Raw genomic sequence first — 16,492 nt, forward strand, 5'->3', positions numbered from 1 at the left:
TGTTCTGCAGGAAATCCTTGTTGCATAGCTATTTTATGTATAGTAGTTTGTATCTGTTAAACCCAAAGTCCTAATTTATCCCGCCCCTCACCCCCTTCCCCTTTGGTAACTGCAAGCTTGTTTCTCTAGCTCTGTGAGCCTATTTCTGTTTTGTCTATAGAATCACTTGTATTATATTTTTAGATTCTACGTATAAGTGACATCATATACTACTTGCCTTTGTCTGACTTCCTTCGCACTAACTTCACGGTGTGTAATATTCTCTCGACCTATCCGCGTTGCTGAAAGCAACGATATTTCATTCTTCCTTGCGGCTGAGTAATCTCCCATTGCTTCTGTGCACCACCCCTTCTTAAACCAGTTGACCACTGATGGGCATTTGGGTGGTTTCCATGTCCTGGCTACTGTAAATAGAGCCACCGTGAATGCTGGGGTGCATGTGCGGTTTCAGATTGAGAGTTTTCATCTTTTCTGGATGTCTGCCCTAGTGTGGGATTGCAGGATCTTTGCAGGATCGTATAGGATCATATACTCACTGTTCTCAGTACAGAAAGAAGTTACTGCAGAAATGAGTCTGCAAGAAGGGTTCATAAAACACCCTAGGTGGTTTCAATTTTAGGATCACTCTGAGCCTCATTTAAACTCTCTGCATCTGTTCTGACTTGCTGGTTCTCCCCAACGCATCCCCCGCCCTGAGCAGGGTGCTGTGGGTTTGACTCCTCCTGCTTCCCGCAGGCTGGCGGATGCGCTGAAGCTGCAAGACCAGATGGCACTCCCCGCCAAGGCCTTACCCGAGGGGGCCAAGAGAAAGGTAGGACCGGGCTGGGCTCCCCTGTGCGCCCCCAGGCCGGTGCCGACGCGGCTCCTCTCTGTTGCAGCTGAGCTTCGCGCTGAGCATCCTGGGGAGCCCGGCCGTGCTGCTCCTGGACGAGCCGACCACAGGGATGGACCCCGAGGGGCAGCTGCAGATGTGGTGAGGGGCGTCGGGGCACCCCTGAGCGAATGTGGCACCTGTCACAGCTGACCCTCGAAAGCACTGCTGGTCATGTCAGACCCAGTGGTGAGAGTAGTGATCTTTCATGTGCTGACAGGTTTCCTTCCCCTTGGACTCACTTGTATGAATGCACCTAAGCAACCGCTTTGCGGTTGTTATTTGAAAGTCTGAAATTTCCCACTAAAAATGTCCTTGACGCAATAAAAAAAGAAAAAAAAAATTAAACCATTGTTTATAAAGGGAAAGATGTCCCACATTACCAGAAAAAACAGTATGAAGAAGAAAGTCCTGACGCCATATCACAGCCAGTTTGTGTTAAGGAGAAAAAGGTAATTGTAACTCAATCCTCACTCTAAAAATTTCATTTTCATCTTAGCTCTTCCAAGTAAGTATTCAAGGCTCATTTTTATATTTAATCGGATCAATCTATTATTAAGTTTAAATCTTTTGCAACATCACCCAATACATAATTCCTACGGAGAGAAGAGTAAATTCCAGTGTATTGTCTTTTTTGACTTGCAAAATATTCATTTTATGTTATTTAAAAATTCTTTTATTGATGTATAATATTTATTAGTTTCAGTTGTACAATATAATGATTCCAAAATTTGTTATAGATTATACTCAATATATTCTCTAATCACTTTAAGAATTTTCTGAAATCTGTCATTCTGAGCTTCTGGACATATCATCACGCTTTCACATGAGGTCTCGTCTTCCCTCCTACTGCCTTCTCATAAATATTACTGACATGCAGCATCTCTGGAGACAAGCTTGCACCTACTGTCATTCCTTGCCTTCAGCCCAAGCCCTGCTCCGAACGAGACACTGTTTGCTTGGTTCTTTCTGTGCCCGTTGTCCCTCCGAACCTCCTTTCTTTGAGGAGTGAATCTGAATTCTCTGTCTGTTTCGTGAGTGCCAGTGGGAACGTCGTTACGTTTCTTTCACACTGTCTGGAGCATCCCCGCTAACTGACGTTTATTTTCCTTGGCCTCACTTCAGGCAGCTGATCCAGGCCTCCTTGAGAAACACGGCGCGGGGCGCCCTGCTGACCACCCACTCCATGGCCGAGGCGGAGGCCGTGTGCGACCGTGTGGCCGTCATGGTGTCCGGGAGCCTGAGGTGGGTGGGTCCCCAGGCGCGCTCTGAGCGAGGGCCTCTCCCCGACACGGTGGTCTCTGCGTGGGGCTGGGCTGGCCGGCTGCCCTGGTCCCAGGGCCCTGCATCCCCAGCGGGTTTCCCCTCGCTTCCCCTGCCAGCTGATCCTCCTCTCACCTCCAGGTGCGTCGGCTCCATCCAGCATCTGAAGAGCAAGTTCGGCAGAGGCTACCTGCTGGAGATGAAGCTGAAGAGCCTGGCCCGGCTGGAGGCTCTGCACGGCGAGGTCCTGAGGATCTTCCCTCAGGCTGCTCGGCAGGAGAGGTCAATGTGGGCTCGTTCTGTTTTGTCCTGGTCTTTGCTCTGTTTTTCTGTGATGGCAAAGATAGAAAAGCTTCATCTTCTCATTCTTAAAAAAAAACATTAAAACTATATGGGAATCATGAGGACTTCAGTGAGTAGAGAGAGAGCCAATTCCAAGGGATAGCACGGGAGGGAAATAAGAAAACCAAGTCCTGGTTGGAAGCTGATTCTTGTAAGGGAATTAACATTCTTCCTATTTCTTTTCCTTTAATTTTCAAGAGCCTATTTATTTATTTTATAATTGGATTGCAGTTGAGTTCACAATGTTGCGGTAGCTCCAGGCGCACAGCCAAGTCCTGGATGAGCCTGCTGCCCCTTCCCAGACAGGGCACCGTTCGCGGCCGTGCCTCCGGGTCCTGAATTTAGCTCTCTCTCTCCTCGCCTCCAGGTTCGCCTCCCTGGTGGTCTACAAGTTGCCTGTTGAGGATGTGCACCCTTTATCACACGCCTTCTTCTGTTTAGAGACAGGTGAGAGTGCCTGCTGCGAGGCGAGCCTCTGGAAACTGATCACGTTCAAGTCTTGCATAAAACTAGCATAAGAAGTCTGAATACATGGGCCTAAAACGTGACATTATACTGTAAGTGTAGTATACTATATTATATGATAAGGGCTTCCCTTGTGGCTCAGCTGGTGAAGAATCCATCTGCAATGCGGGAGGCCAGGTTCAATCCCTGGGTCTGGAAGATCCCCTGGAGAAGGGAAAGGCTCCCTACTCCAGTATTCTGGCCTGGAGAATTCCAGGGAGTATACAGTCCATGGGGTCGCAAAAAGTCGGACACGACTGAGAGACTTTCACTTCACATACTACAAGTAAATAGTAAGGTTTCAATTTGGCAACTTCTGGGGAGATAGGCAGACCTCAGAGGTATTGTGGGTTGGGTTCCAGACCATCACTGTATATTGAATGCTGCAATAAAGGCAGTCTCATGGGTGTTTTGGTTTCCCAGGGCGTATAAAAGTGGTGTTTAGGGGGCTTCCCTGAGTCTAGTGTTTAAGACCTCACCTTCCAGTGCAGGGGTGCAAGTTCGATCCTTGGTCGGGGAAGCTAAGATCCAACATGCCTTGAGGCTAAAAAGTCAAAACATAAAACAGAAACAATATTGTAACAAATTCAGTAAAGACTTTAAAAATGGTCCATATCTAAAAAAAAATGTTTTCACTGTACCACAGTTTATTAAGTATGCAATAACATTATTTCTAAAAATCATAATTACTTGCCATAATTTAGAATATTTTATTGCTAAAAAATGAGAGCCTCCATCTGAGTCTTAAACGAGTGGTAATCTTTTTTTTATAATAATAATATCGAAGATCACGGATCGGCATGAAAAATAGAATCAGAATGGAACATTTGAAATATCTTGAGAATTAGCAACATGTGACACAGAAAGACAAAGTGAGGAAATGCCGCTGGGAAAGCAGCGCCACGGACATGCCAGGCGCAGGGCGGCTGCACACCCGTGGTTTGCGGAAATGCCGCGCTGTAACATTGGGCTCCTTGCGTTTCTGGCTTTCACAGCTGGTGGTGTGCTTGGGGGTGTGGTTGGTGTCTAGTGGCTCTGCTAGGGGCTTCCCAGGCAGCCCAGTGGTAAAGAACCCGCCTGCAATGCAGGAGACACAGGCTCAATCCCTGGGTCGGGAAGATCCCCTGGAGAAGGAAATGGCAACCCACGGCAGTATTCTTGCCTGGGACATCCCACAGATGGGGAAGCCTGGCGGGCTACCGTCCAGGGGGTCACAAAGACTCAGACACGGCTGAGTAACTAAACAGCAACAGCAAGGTCTTCTAGAGGCCCGGGGCGACGGTGGTCTCGTAGCTCACTGTTGCCTAGTAACTAACTGTCCGCGAGGAGTCTCCACTCTCCAGGGTCTCCTCTCCACTCCGGGTGCTTCTCTCTTATGTATTTGCATGTCTGGACTCTCAGGCACAGTCCACAAGGGTAAAAGGTAGGAAACTCAAAAACAGGATAATTCCAGGCTTCCCTGGTGGTCCAGTGGTTGACTCCAAGCTTCCAGTGCGGGGTGCAGGTTTGATTCCTGGTCAGGGAAGATCCCACAAGCAGCCAAAAAAAAAAGCCATAAATTTAAAAAATGAACAAGTAAAATTCCAGGAACTTTTCCTCATAAAGGGGCTCTTTGGCAAGGTGCTAGGAACGGTGCAGTCGCCTGTGGCTGCGCTTGACACCAGGGTTCCTGTTCTTGGGTCCAAAGGGCTGAAGAGAGGAGGCGGTGACTGGACTCTGGGAGCAGAGTCGGGGAGAATCTGCCATCTTGATGGAAGAAGTGACCTTGAATCCAAGGACATGCCTGGGGTCAGGGAAGAGGAGGAGGGATGAAAGCTCTGTCTCCTCTCTCTCTGTCCCTCCTCCTGGGCTTTCCACTGGCGGAACCCCCCAGGAGGAGCCCCCCGAGTCGGGCTCTGGAGCAGAGAGCGGGGTGGAGGAGAGTGAGGGCGGATGCAGAGCGGCTGGAGGCAGTGGTCCAGCCTTCAGCACGACCCGCACGGCCAATCCAGAGCCTCGCGCCCTGTTTCCAGTCTTGTGGCCCCTCTGGCCGAGCTCTATGATGAGAGAGAGGACCACGTGGGGAACGGGCATTCCTGTACTCAATCCAAGTTCATTACCCACCTTGCATATTTCAGATCTGTCCGTGTGTGCCCTTGGTACAAGACTAGGCAAATTTGCAAATGAAAGACATTCGCAGTCCTAATACACATCCGTCCTTCTGCAGTTAAACAGAACTTCGACCTGGAGGAGTACAGCCTGTCGCAGTGCAGCCTGGAGCAGGTGGGTCCGTCATACACATCCCACAGCATCCCAGGTGGCTCGGACGGTAAAGCAGCGTGGGGAATCCGGGTTCAGTCCCTGGGTGGGGAAGATCCCCTGGAGAAGGAAATGGCAACCCACTCCAGTATTCTTGCCTGGGAAATCTCATGGACAGAGGCGCCTGGCGGGCTACAGTCCTTGGGGTCCCAGAGAGTCAGACACGACTGAGTGACTAACACTTTACTCTTCACGGAATATAAAGATCCATGTGCACACACTCTGCACTCACTCGGGGCTACAGGAAGCAGCGGTCACCCCATCTCTTTATTTCTTCCTCTGTTGCAGGTGTTCCTGGAACTCTGCAAGGAGCAGGAGTGGGACAATTCTGATGAGGAAGTTGATCTGTCCGTGAAGTGGAAGCTCCTGCAGGAAGAGCCTTAAAGCCCAAATCCGCGATTTTTAAGACAACATTTTATAGCGTCAATATACCTTGGCTCAGATATGATTTCAGAATGCTTTTGAAACTCACATCATCACTTTTCACAATAACATGCTGGATAGTGGGATTAAGGAGTAAGGTCAGAGCGCTGAGGCTCAGCGGACCAGGCAGCCTCCGAAACAGCAACTGAACCCAGTGTTTCATACAGCAGCCGATTTTAAAATGCACCTGATTATGGAATTTTTATGTTTCTGAGAATGATACAGAAAATAATTTTCTTTCTCTGACCTTTAAAATCTTAACTATTTTCTCATCTTTTTAAGTAGGCAGGTGGCTAAATGGTAAAGATTTTGCCTGCCGATGCAGGAGACACAGGTTTGATCCCTGGGTCGGGAAGATCCCCTGGAGAAGGGCATGGCAGCCCACTGCAGGATTCTTGCCTGGGAAAGCCCATGGACAGAGGAGCCTGGCGGGCTGCATAGGATCACAAGAGTTGGGCAAGACTAAACAATGACTGAACAACAAAGACAAAGTGAGACAGGACGCTGGCCGTTTGCTGCAGAGGGGCGGAATCTGACCGTTTCACGGCAGCGCAGTCTTGCTCTTTCCGTTCCTTTCTCACCTGTTCTTAATTTACTCCTCCGTTTTCTGTCACTTCTCAGATTTCACTGCACAGTCATGCTTCATCTGCTGTGATGATACAGGAAACGTGAAACCCGTTAAAATGGTCGTACTGAGAAACTGAACGTTAAAGTCGAGGAAAGTTTTTTAAAAACACATCCTACAATTCTGAATCACAACAAACTGTGGAAAATTCTGAAAGAGATGGGAATACCAGACCACCTGACCTGCCTCTTGAGAAATCTGTATGCAGATCAGGAAGCAACAGTTAGAACTGGACGTGGAACAACAGACTGGTTCCAAATTGGGAAAGGGGTACGTCAACGCTGTATATTGTCACCCTGCTTATTTAACTTATATGCAGGGTACATCATGAAAACACTGGGCTGGAAGAAGCACAAGCTGGAATCAAGACTGGGGGGAGAAATATCAATAACATCAGATATGTAGATGACACCACCCTTATGGCATAAAGCAATATTATTTTTGGAGGCTCCAAAATCACTGCAGATGGTGACTGCAGCCATGAAATTAAAAAGACACTTACTTGTTGGCAGAAAAGTTACGACCAACCTAGACCGCATATTAAAAAGTAGAGACATTACTTTGCCAACAAAGGTCCGTCTTGTCAAGGCTATAGTTTTTCCAGTGGTCATGTATGGATGTGAGAGTTGGACTGTGAAGAAAGCTGAGTGCTGAAGAATTGATGCTTTTGAGCTGTGGTGTTGGAGAAGACCCTTGAGAGTCCCTTGGACTGCAAGGAGATCCAACCAGTCCATCCTAAAGGAAATCAGTCATCAGAATGTTCATTGGAAGGACTGATGCTGAAGCTGAAACTCCAATACTTAGGTCACCTGATGTGAAGAACTGACCCATTTTAAAAGACCCTGCTGTGGGAAAGATTGAAGGTGGTAGGAGAAGGGGATGACAGAGGATGAGATGGCTGGATAGCATCACCAACTCGATGGGCATGAGTTTGAGTCAACTCCGGGAGTCGCTGATGGACAGGCAGGCCTGGTGTGCTGCAGTCCATGGGGTCACAAAGAGTTGGCCACGACTGAGCAACTGAACTGAGCTGATCATTTTGAAGCATGTTTTTGTTCTCCGTTTCTTGTGATGTGACGGTCTACTGCACAGTGCTAGAGCTTCACAGGTGCCGCTTTCTTCTGTCTGCATGTGCTGTGGCCTGTCCATCCTATAAACACTTTGCAATCGGCGTGGTTCTCTGGTCCATCCTTACTCAGCTGAGTCGTTGCTGCTGCTGCTCTCCTTACTGTTTCCGGTCATGTGCTGAGCTGTGTTCCCCGCAAACTCACAGATCCATTCTCCAGGGTGGCTGTGTTTGGAGGTGGGGCCTGTAAACAGATAAGCGAGGTTGTCAGGTGGGGCCCTAATCTGAGGACGCTTGTGTTTCTCTAAGAAGAGGGACCACAAAGGCCCTGCCAGCAAAGGTCCATCTCAGTGGTGATGTATGGATGTGAGAGTTGGACTAAAAGGAAGCTGAGCGCCGAAGAATTGATGCTTCTGAACTGTGGTGTCGGAGAAGACTCTTGAGAGTCCCTTGGACTGCAAGGAGATCCAACCAGTCCATCCTAAAGGAGATCAGTCCTGGGTGTTCATTGGAAGGACTGATGCTGAAGTGGAAACTCCAATAGTTTGGCCACCTGATGTGAAGAGCTGACTCATTTGAAAAGACCCTGATGCTGGGAAAGATTGAGGGTGGGAGGAGAAGGGGACGACAGAGGACGAGATGGTTGGATGGCATCATCAACTCAATGGACATGGGTTTGGGTGAGCTCCGGTCCGCTTCTGTCTAGACTGCCGCTCAACTCATCCAGCCACCGCAGGCAGATTCTCCCCCTGGCGGGCCCTGGCCAACATGCCTCCTGTCAGCACCGCTCCGCACCTCTCCTCTGAGCTTTGCCTCCAGGAAACGGCACCGACCGGAGCATCATCCTGCTCGTAACCAACAGGATGACAGCTCCGGGCGGCAGCCAGCCTGCTCCCAGCCGAGGGACGAGTTTGCGGCGGCCACGCGGTTTCTCTTTGTGGCCAATGTGACCCACGCAGGAGAGGGACTGGTCACTCCAGGTTTGGGACTTCAGGGTCGCGTCGAGGGCAGGCTGCTGGCTCCCTGCTCCGAAGCCTTGACTCATGTTTTCAAGTTCCATCCCTGGCATGTTTCCCAGAAAACTGAGGCCTGTTCCAGATTCTCTTTACTTGCTAAAATTCCGCTGAGACACACTGTCTTCCTGCACTGAATACCCTTCGGGAGCCGTCAAGTCCTGCTGTTTTCAGGAGAGGCTCAACAGGACATAATTGTGTGGCATTGGTTGATCAGGGCTATAGAAAGGTGTGATATTATTATTACGCATGAAGCATCGGGGGAATGCTGCAATGAAATGAAGGAACAAATCTCCTAGCTAATCACCACACTGCCCACACATATTCTCTGTCTTTCTGCTCAAGGTTGGATGCGCTAGAGCTGTGACCTGTGGCTAATTCCTGCCCTGTGGATGGCGGTGCAGACCTCTGGAAGAACAATGCTGCCCTTTGCAGGCAATTTTAGGTAGAGTCCTTGGAATATTTTCACAGCAAATTCACCTATACACAAGTCCAAGGGTGCTGGTTTTTTAATCTGCCTCTCAAGTGGGCCTTAGAAAGCATCACTACGAACAAAGCTAATAGAGGTGATGGGATTCCAGGTGAGCTATTTCAAATCCTGAAAGATGATGCTGTGAAAGTGCTGCACTCAATATGCCAGCAAATTTGGAAAACTCAGCAGTGGCCACAGGACTGGAAAAGGTCAGTTTTCATTCCAATCCCAAAGGAAGGCAATGCCAAAGAAGGCTCAAACTATCACACAATTGCACTCATCTCACACGCTAGTAAAGTAATGCTCAAAATTCTCCAAGCCAGGCTTCAGCAATACGTGAACCGTGAACTTCCAGCTGTTCAAGCTGGTTTTAGAAAAGGCAGAGGCACCAGAGATCAAATTGCCAATATCCACTGGATCATCGAAAAAGCAAGAGTTCCAGAAAAACATCTATTTCTGCTTCATTGACTATGCCAAAGCCTTTGACTGTGTGGATCACAAGAAACTGTGGAACATTCTGAAAGAGATGGGAATACCAGACCACCTGACCTGCCTCTTGAGAAACCTATATGCAGGTCAGGAAGCAAGAGTTAGAACTGGACATGGAACAACAGACTGGTTCCAAATAGGAAAAGGAGTATGTCAAGGCTGTATATTGTCACCCTGCTTATTTAACTTCTATGCAGAGTACATCATGAGAAACGCTGGGCTGGATGAAGCACAGGCTGGAATCAAGATTGCCGGGAGAAATATCAATAACCTCAGATATGCAGATAACACCACCCTTATGGCAGAAAGTGAAGAGGAACTAAAAAGCCTCTTGATGAAAGTGAAAGAGGAGAGTGAAAAAGTTGGCCTAAAGCTCAACATTCAGAAAATGAAGATCATGGCATCTGGTCCCATCACCTCATGGCAAATAGATAGGGAAACAGTGGAAACAGTGTCAGATTTTATTTTGGGGGGCTCCAAAATCACTGCAGATGGTGATTGCAGCCATGAAATTAAAAAGACACTTTCTCCTTGGAAGGAAAGTTATGACCAACCTAGATAGCATATTGAAAAGCAGAGACATTCCTTTGCCAAGAAAGGTCCGTCTAGTCAAGGCTATGGTTTTTCCAGTGGTCAGAGTGAACTCTGGGAGTTGGTCATGGAGAGGCTGCAATTCATGGGGTCGCAAAGAGTTGGACACGACTGAGCGACTGAACTGAACTGATAATATCCTGCATAAACCACTTAACTGTTGTTCACTCTCCAAGTCTTTCTGACTCTTTGTGACCGCATGGACCGTAGCCCACCAGGCCCCTCTCTCCATGGGATTGTCCAGGCAAGAGCACTGGAGTCGGTTGCCACTTCCTTCTCCAGAGGATCTTCCCGACCCAGGGATCAAACCCACGCCTCCTGCATTGGCAGGTGGATTCTTCACCTCTGAGTCACCAGGGAAGTCCAAAATCAACAGTACTCCAATTAAAAAAAAAAATCTTAAAGAAAAGTAGGCGGAAAGTGATCTTGGCAAATCTATACCAGGACTGGCTCATCTCCATCCCAGGGAACAAGGACCCTGAACCGTCTCGGGCTGCTCTCCTTCCCCCGTTCTCCTTGTTCTCAGCCTCTTGCTGCTGCTGTGGATCCCCCCTCATTCATTCATTCGGCCCACCCGCCCCGAGCGATGTCTCAGCTGGCTTCCACCGCTGCAGACGCACCCGCCTCTCTCTCCTCTCCTCTGGCCCCAGGTTCTTGTCTCTGACGGTCTAGGAGCTACCAGTGGAAGATGCTCCACGTTTAGCCCAAGCTTCCTTCAAATGAGAGAAGAGTAAGAGCTATAAGCTTTGAAATAAGGTCCCGGAGAGCGGATCATTCCAAATCATAAGTTAATCCATCAGCATGACAAAAAAAGGGACGTGACGGACTGTGTTCAATTTAAAAGTTAAACTCTCAGACTGAATTGTAGGACCAGAAAATCAAGGGGGTGGAGAATCTTGCGTGCGTGTTTGGGGGCCAATGGGAGTGAGTTTTGCTTTGAGGGGTGTTTCTATGTATTTGTCTGTGTGTGTGCCAATAAAACAATACTAGTCAAAACTCAGTAATACCTGCATTTAGGAGAATATCAGTATTTCTTTGTGGACTGCAGATGCACATGTATTTGGAATTAAGTTTTATCTGGATGTGTGTATTGTGTTATTGCCTTAGAAGCTGACCTGTTGCCTGGCCCCTAAGACAGTCTTCTTGTGTTCATTACACCGTAAAGCTGCCCACATGGCCCCCGGCACCACCAGGTTCGGATGCCTGCTCCATCCAAGCCCATGTACTCTGCTTCTCTGAAATGTCCAGGATCCATCGGTATTCTCTCTCCCTTGTCACGGCTCACAGACTATCTTTGCTTCTTTGCCAGCTTTCCTGAGGAAGCGGTCTGACTCTCCTGGTTCTGGGAGGCTGCTCCCACCGCTGCCCATGGCGTCCATGGTCCATGATGCAGCCTCCTTCCATCCTGGGAGCCAAGCAACCGGCCACCTGGACCACGGTCCCTCCCAGCTCTCCCGATTGGCACCGTGGCTGGCACCAGCCTGGTACTGCTGGGGATGCATCACCCATCTGCTGGGCACCGATCCGGGCTCTTACCACCCTTCTCGATCTACTTTGGTCAATAAGAAGGGTCTTCAATCCAATTGAGGGCATGTTGGCATGGTTTCCGGCAAGAGGTCACAAGCATCTTTCTCTATAATCTTATACAACCCTTTCCAGAAGGCATCTTCCTTCCACCTCTTCCCTCTTTCTGGTCACATGAGGGGCAGAAAGCCTTCTCAGCATCATTTATCCCTTAAATGCATCTCTCAATAACTGTGCAGCTCACAGACATAATACCAGCCCTTTGCCCTGAAACACAAGTGAATGGATTGCTATATTTTCAACTGAGTTCTGTGCTTAAACCATGAACAATAATTACCTTAACTTTTTTATTTAAGATTTTTTAAAAACTGATTTGTACTCTCAGTCTATCAGTCGCTCATTCGTGCCCGACTCTTTGCGACCCCATGGACTGCAGCATGCCAGGCTTCCCTGTCCGTCACAAAACTCCCGGAGGTTTGTACTATATGCTGACTTATGGGACCATCTGGATGTAAAACTATGTGGACCCCTAACGAACCTCCTTCTCTGCTCAGTTGGGCAGAGCTTTGACCTGGAGGAGCACGGCCGCCCCAGCGCACCCTGGCGCAGGTGGGCCTGTTTCACGCTTTCTTACCATCCCCGGAACATGAAGGCCGAAGGTGTGCACACGCTGGGCACTCACGAGCACCATGAGAAGCAGTGTGACACTCCTGTCTCTATTTCAGATATTCCTGGGGCTCTCCAAGGAGCAGGAGCTGGATGATTTAATGGAGGAACCTGATCCTCAGTGACGCAGAAGTTTCTCCCACAGGAAGAGCCTTGAAGCCCCAAACCCCTCATGTTCCGCTTTGTTTTCTAAGACACTCATTTTTATAGCATCAATGTCATGTTTGTAGAGACCATTGTGTAAGCATTGATGTGGTTCTCTGTGGGTGGAGAGGAGGTGCGAGTGCTGGATCAGTGCAGTGATAATGTGGGCAGAGGCATGTGGCTGAGCCCAGCCTGCAGGAATGTCTTAGTGTCTCTACAGGTTACCCTGATTCCATTTCTCTGTATAAACGCTGAAAAACAAGGTTACTTTTATGAAATTGTTTCAGTTTCTGAGTATGATAAACAAATTTCTTTTTTTCTTTTATCACAACCTTAATTAAAAAAAAAAAAAGCTTACCACCTCACCTAGACCCCTTTCCAATTTGGAGAAGGCCAACACCAACAAACTTTAAGATAATTATTTTAATTGCCTAGAGGATTGGAAGATGGGGGATTGGGAAGAAGAGGACAGAAGACTTCCCAGAGCTTTTTATTCTCAGAACTGCCACCTGAACCAGTTTTTATAGAGAGATCATGGCCATGGTTTGTGATCATTCAGTATGAGATTCTATTGGACTTATTGCAAAAATGCAAACCACAGCTGCTGGGCACTTAGTCCCCGCTGTCTCAGCAATGTCACATCCAGTTTCTGCTTGTTGGAGAGTCCTTCATAAAAGGCCATTTCCTTCCTTTTCTCTGATGAGGGATTTTGAATAGCAGAGATGCTTAAAAACAAATACAAAGAGATGGTTATGTCTAGGTGAATGCAAACTTCTGAAACTCTATGCTGCATATCTACCATTCAAAAGATGAGACGTTACGGAGAAATGGTGTTCTGTGTTTCAGAAAATTGAAGAGCCTGGCTCCTTTAAGAAATCCCAGCAGGGCAAAAAGATGTTGGCAAAGAATTCAGAGAAGGAGGGTATGAATTCTGGGAGGAGAAGGATGGTGCTGTTGGTGAGAAAAAGGTTTCATCTACTCCTCAAAGACTCTCTCAGCCGGTCTAATAATCAAATCAACATGTGACAGAGTAACAGGAGGGAAACAAATGTAGCTTCATACAAACCCAAGAGGTTCAAAGACCAAAGGGTAAGACGAGGAATGAATACACACGCCCTCCCGAGCTAAGAAATGGTCAGGGACCTGGGCTTCCGAGGGGAGGAGGGGACTCACGGGACAAGCAGAAGAGCAGGTGTTGAGTGATTCGAGGTGGGCCACTCAGATAAAAGGGGTCCTCCCGGAAAGACCCCCTTTTCCATTTTCCTAGGTAACTGGAAGAAGGGCCAATGTTTCTCTTGAGGGCCCAGGGTCTCAGCTGCCTTCAGCTCAGGATGACCCACGTGCCCAGATGGCACCTGTTGGGGACACTCATTCTGAACCCCTTCGAGGGGCTGCTGACGAGCTTCCTTCTCAAGTATTTCCTCTCTTGGGATTTTTGTGGGAATCAGATGCAGAAAGCATTACATGGCTTATGTGTTAGATTTTAGTCACCCCGTACAATGAACATGCCTCTTAGCTTAAACGTACAAGGATTTTAAAAGAAAACAGTCAGGGACTTTCCTGGCGGCCCCATGGTGAAGACTTCGTCTCCTAGTGGGGCAGGTGTAGGTTTGATCCTTAGTCAGGGAGCTAAGATTCCACCCACCATGAAGCCAAAAAACCAGAACAAGAAAAATGGAATCAATACTGTAACAAATTCAACAGAGACTTTTAAAATGTTCTACATCAAAAAAGACTTTAAAATTTTTTTCAAAGTAAAAGAAAATGATTCCATTACAGAATACAATATTCTCAATTATTATTCATTTTTCATACCATCTTGTCTTGATTGGACTTCCCTGGTGGCTCAGACAGTAAAGAATTGCCTATAGGAAACCCCAAATTCGATCCCTGGTTTGGGAAGATCCCCTGGAGAAGGGAATGGCACCCCACTCCATTATTCTTGCCTGGAGAATTCTCCGAATGGACTGAGGAACTTGGAAAATTATAGTCCATGGAGTCGCCAAGAGTCAGACACAACCGAGTGACTAACACTTCACTTCATCTTGATTAAAGGAGTTGAGACAGCTTACAATAAAAATAAAGTACTAATAAAGACTATTAGTACATGGGCAAAAAAATTTAAAAAAAAACAGGAAAACTAACTGAGTGAGGAGAGAAAAAATGGATAGAAATTCAGGCATATGTAAAATGATACACCATTTGTGGATACGGTTTTAAGATGTAGTGAAATAATTTTTCATTATTAAAAGGGCTGCAGCCATATCTCAAAGGAGCTAGTCCAGTCTGGCCAAATTTCACAGCAAATGGACGCTTGGCAATGCTGCAGCTGCAGGCGATGTCTGGGAAAGAGGGTGGTGTGTCTCAGTCTAGAACAGTCCACAAAACAAAGGGGAAGTTAAAAGTCGTCCACTATGAAAATAACCATCAGGTGACAGTCTATTAGGAAACCTTTTTTTTTTCTGTAAACTGCATGAATGCTGGTTTACGAGAACTTGACAGCACATAAAAATTCATCTGTCTTGTCTCATAAACCATAGAGCAGCCGTCACACCACTTCCAGCAGAAGTAGAATGAGCAATCAGATGCTTCCCCTTCATAGAGAAGAAGCGTAAAACTGGACAAAACCGCAGTCAAAACTCACGGTCTGTACCTTTTTGAGCCAACTATTGAGCATTTTCTTCTACAAGGGATCTTCTACAGTTTGGGTAATGTGCCAGAGTGAAGTTATTCAAGGTCAAGGGGGGAATTTGAAATTTCACGAACTTTGGATAAGTATTCAAGACCGATAAAAAAAAATCTTCACAGCACCATTTGCTTTACAGTTGCTCACAGGAAACTCAGTAGCCATGCCATGAAGCTCTGAGTATGACTTCTTTTGTGCCTTTTCCAAGTCAAAAGAATAGGCTTGGCTCTGAACCTACTTATCTGTGATAAATCTCGGAAGGAAAACAAACCACTTGGGCTCTTCCATAAATTGTCTTTTTAAAAAATCGATGACAATGAAGTGTGCTTTCTCTTTTTCCTTGTTCCTGAGACTTTGATGCAAAGAAGTCCAGTTTTCACCGCTCCATCTCATGATGACTTGAAGAACTCCTCCCAGACACTCAAGGTTTTGCTTCAGAAGGCTAATGGAGCCTCACTCCGCTGCCATAGCTTACCCCAGTGTTCAGTAAAGCCTTTATGAAGAGCAGCATGCCCGTTCTTCTTTCTCAAATATAATAGGAAGTGGGGAGTCTTGCATAAGAAGTGGAAAATGGTTTCTCTGCTGCTTGGTTTCTCTGTTATTTGCTTTTAAAAAGATACGTTTATTTATTTATTTATGAGGCTACACGGGGCCTCAGTTGTGGCACGTGGGATCTTCAGCTGTGGCAAGCCAACTCTCAGTTGTGGCCCGTGGGGTCTAGTTCCCTGACCAGGGATGGAACCCAGGCCCCTGCACTGGGAACATGGAGTCTTCTTAGCCCCTGGACGACAGGGAAGTCCCCGGCTATCTCAATCTTAGATGGAAGATTTCTGTTTCAAGATAAATACATCCTTCCCCCCTGACTCCACATCCTTAGAGACTGTGAAAAAGATGAGAAAAATGAATGTGTAATGAGTGTAAAAAAGAGAGACACTTGGTAGATCAGAAAATGTGAAGAATTTCTGGGGAAAAAAAAGAAAGCAAGCAAGCTACCAAGAGCACATTGAAATAGAAAAATTACCCCAAGTTACAGGTCATGGAGGACTAACAAGGGTGGATGCGGGTAACAGGGGCCCGAGGCCAAGTTACAGACGGGCTTTCGCAAAGGCTGAGCTCCCAGAGCACCTTCCGGGGGCCGGCCGCGTTCACCCGGCCGGAGCGCGGAGGTGCGCGCAGAGAGGGCAGCGAGGCTGGGGCTGGCGCGGAGGCGGCCGCGCCCGGGAGGACGGGCGCTGCGCGCACCCTGAGAGCTCGCCCCCGGGGGCGCTTACTGAGACGGAGCCGCGGCTCTTCTCAGGCCTGGGCCGCCTACGCCACCCTAGTGATGAGTTCCGCGCTGAAGGCGTTCCCGCGAGTTTCTCGTTCCACGTGCGCTTCTATTCTCTTTCCATGCCTGTAGGTACACGTACCATTATTCCTGCTTCTTCAGTGTTTCAGCCGCTTCTTTCACTTATTCGATTAATTTGAAGACACTTTATTTACTTCTCTAAGTATTGTTGGCTGCGCTGGGCCTTC

The 16,492-nt window shown here is 47.7% G+C and overlaps 1 protein-coding gene across 1 annotated transcript in view; it reads left to right on the plus strand.

Moving 5' to 3' along the window:
• LOC128064446 (ATP-binding cassette sub-family A member 9-like) overlaps positions 1–12,558 on the plus strand; it is a 62,626-nt gene extending 50,068 nt beyond the window's left edge. Inside the window, exons 33-39 of the mRNA XM_052657146.1 lie at positions 736–811; positions 879–973; positions 1,997–2,116; positions 2,276–2,416; positions 2,844–2,923; positions 5,187–5,242; positions 5,567–12,558. Coding sequence (XP_052513106.1) covers positions 736–811; positions 879–973; positions 1,997–2,116; positions 2,276–2,416; positions 2,844–2,923; positions 5,187–5,242; positions 5,567–5,662 — 664 coding nt within the window. The 3' untranslated portion in view covers positions 5,663–12,558. The remainder of the gene's footprint in view (positions 1–735; positions 812–878; positions 974–1,996; positions 2,117–2,275; positions 2,417–2,843; positions 2,924–5,186; positions 5,243–5,566) is intronic.
• The last annotated feature ends 3,934 nt before the right edge of the window (positions 12,559–16,492 follow it).

This window comes from Budorcas taxicolor, chromosome 19 (assembly GCF_023091745.1).
Source record: "Budorcas taxicolor isolate Tak-1 chromosome 19, Takin1.1, whole genome shotgun sequence".
Classification (NCBI taxonomy): Eukaryota; Metazoa; Chordata; class Mammalia; order Artiodactyla; family Bovidae; genus Budorcas; species Budorcas taxicolor.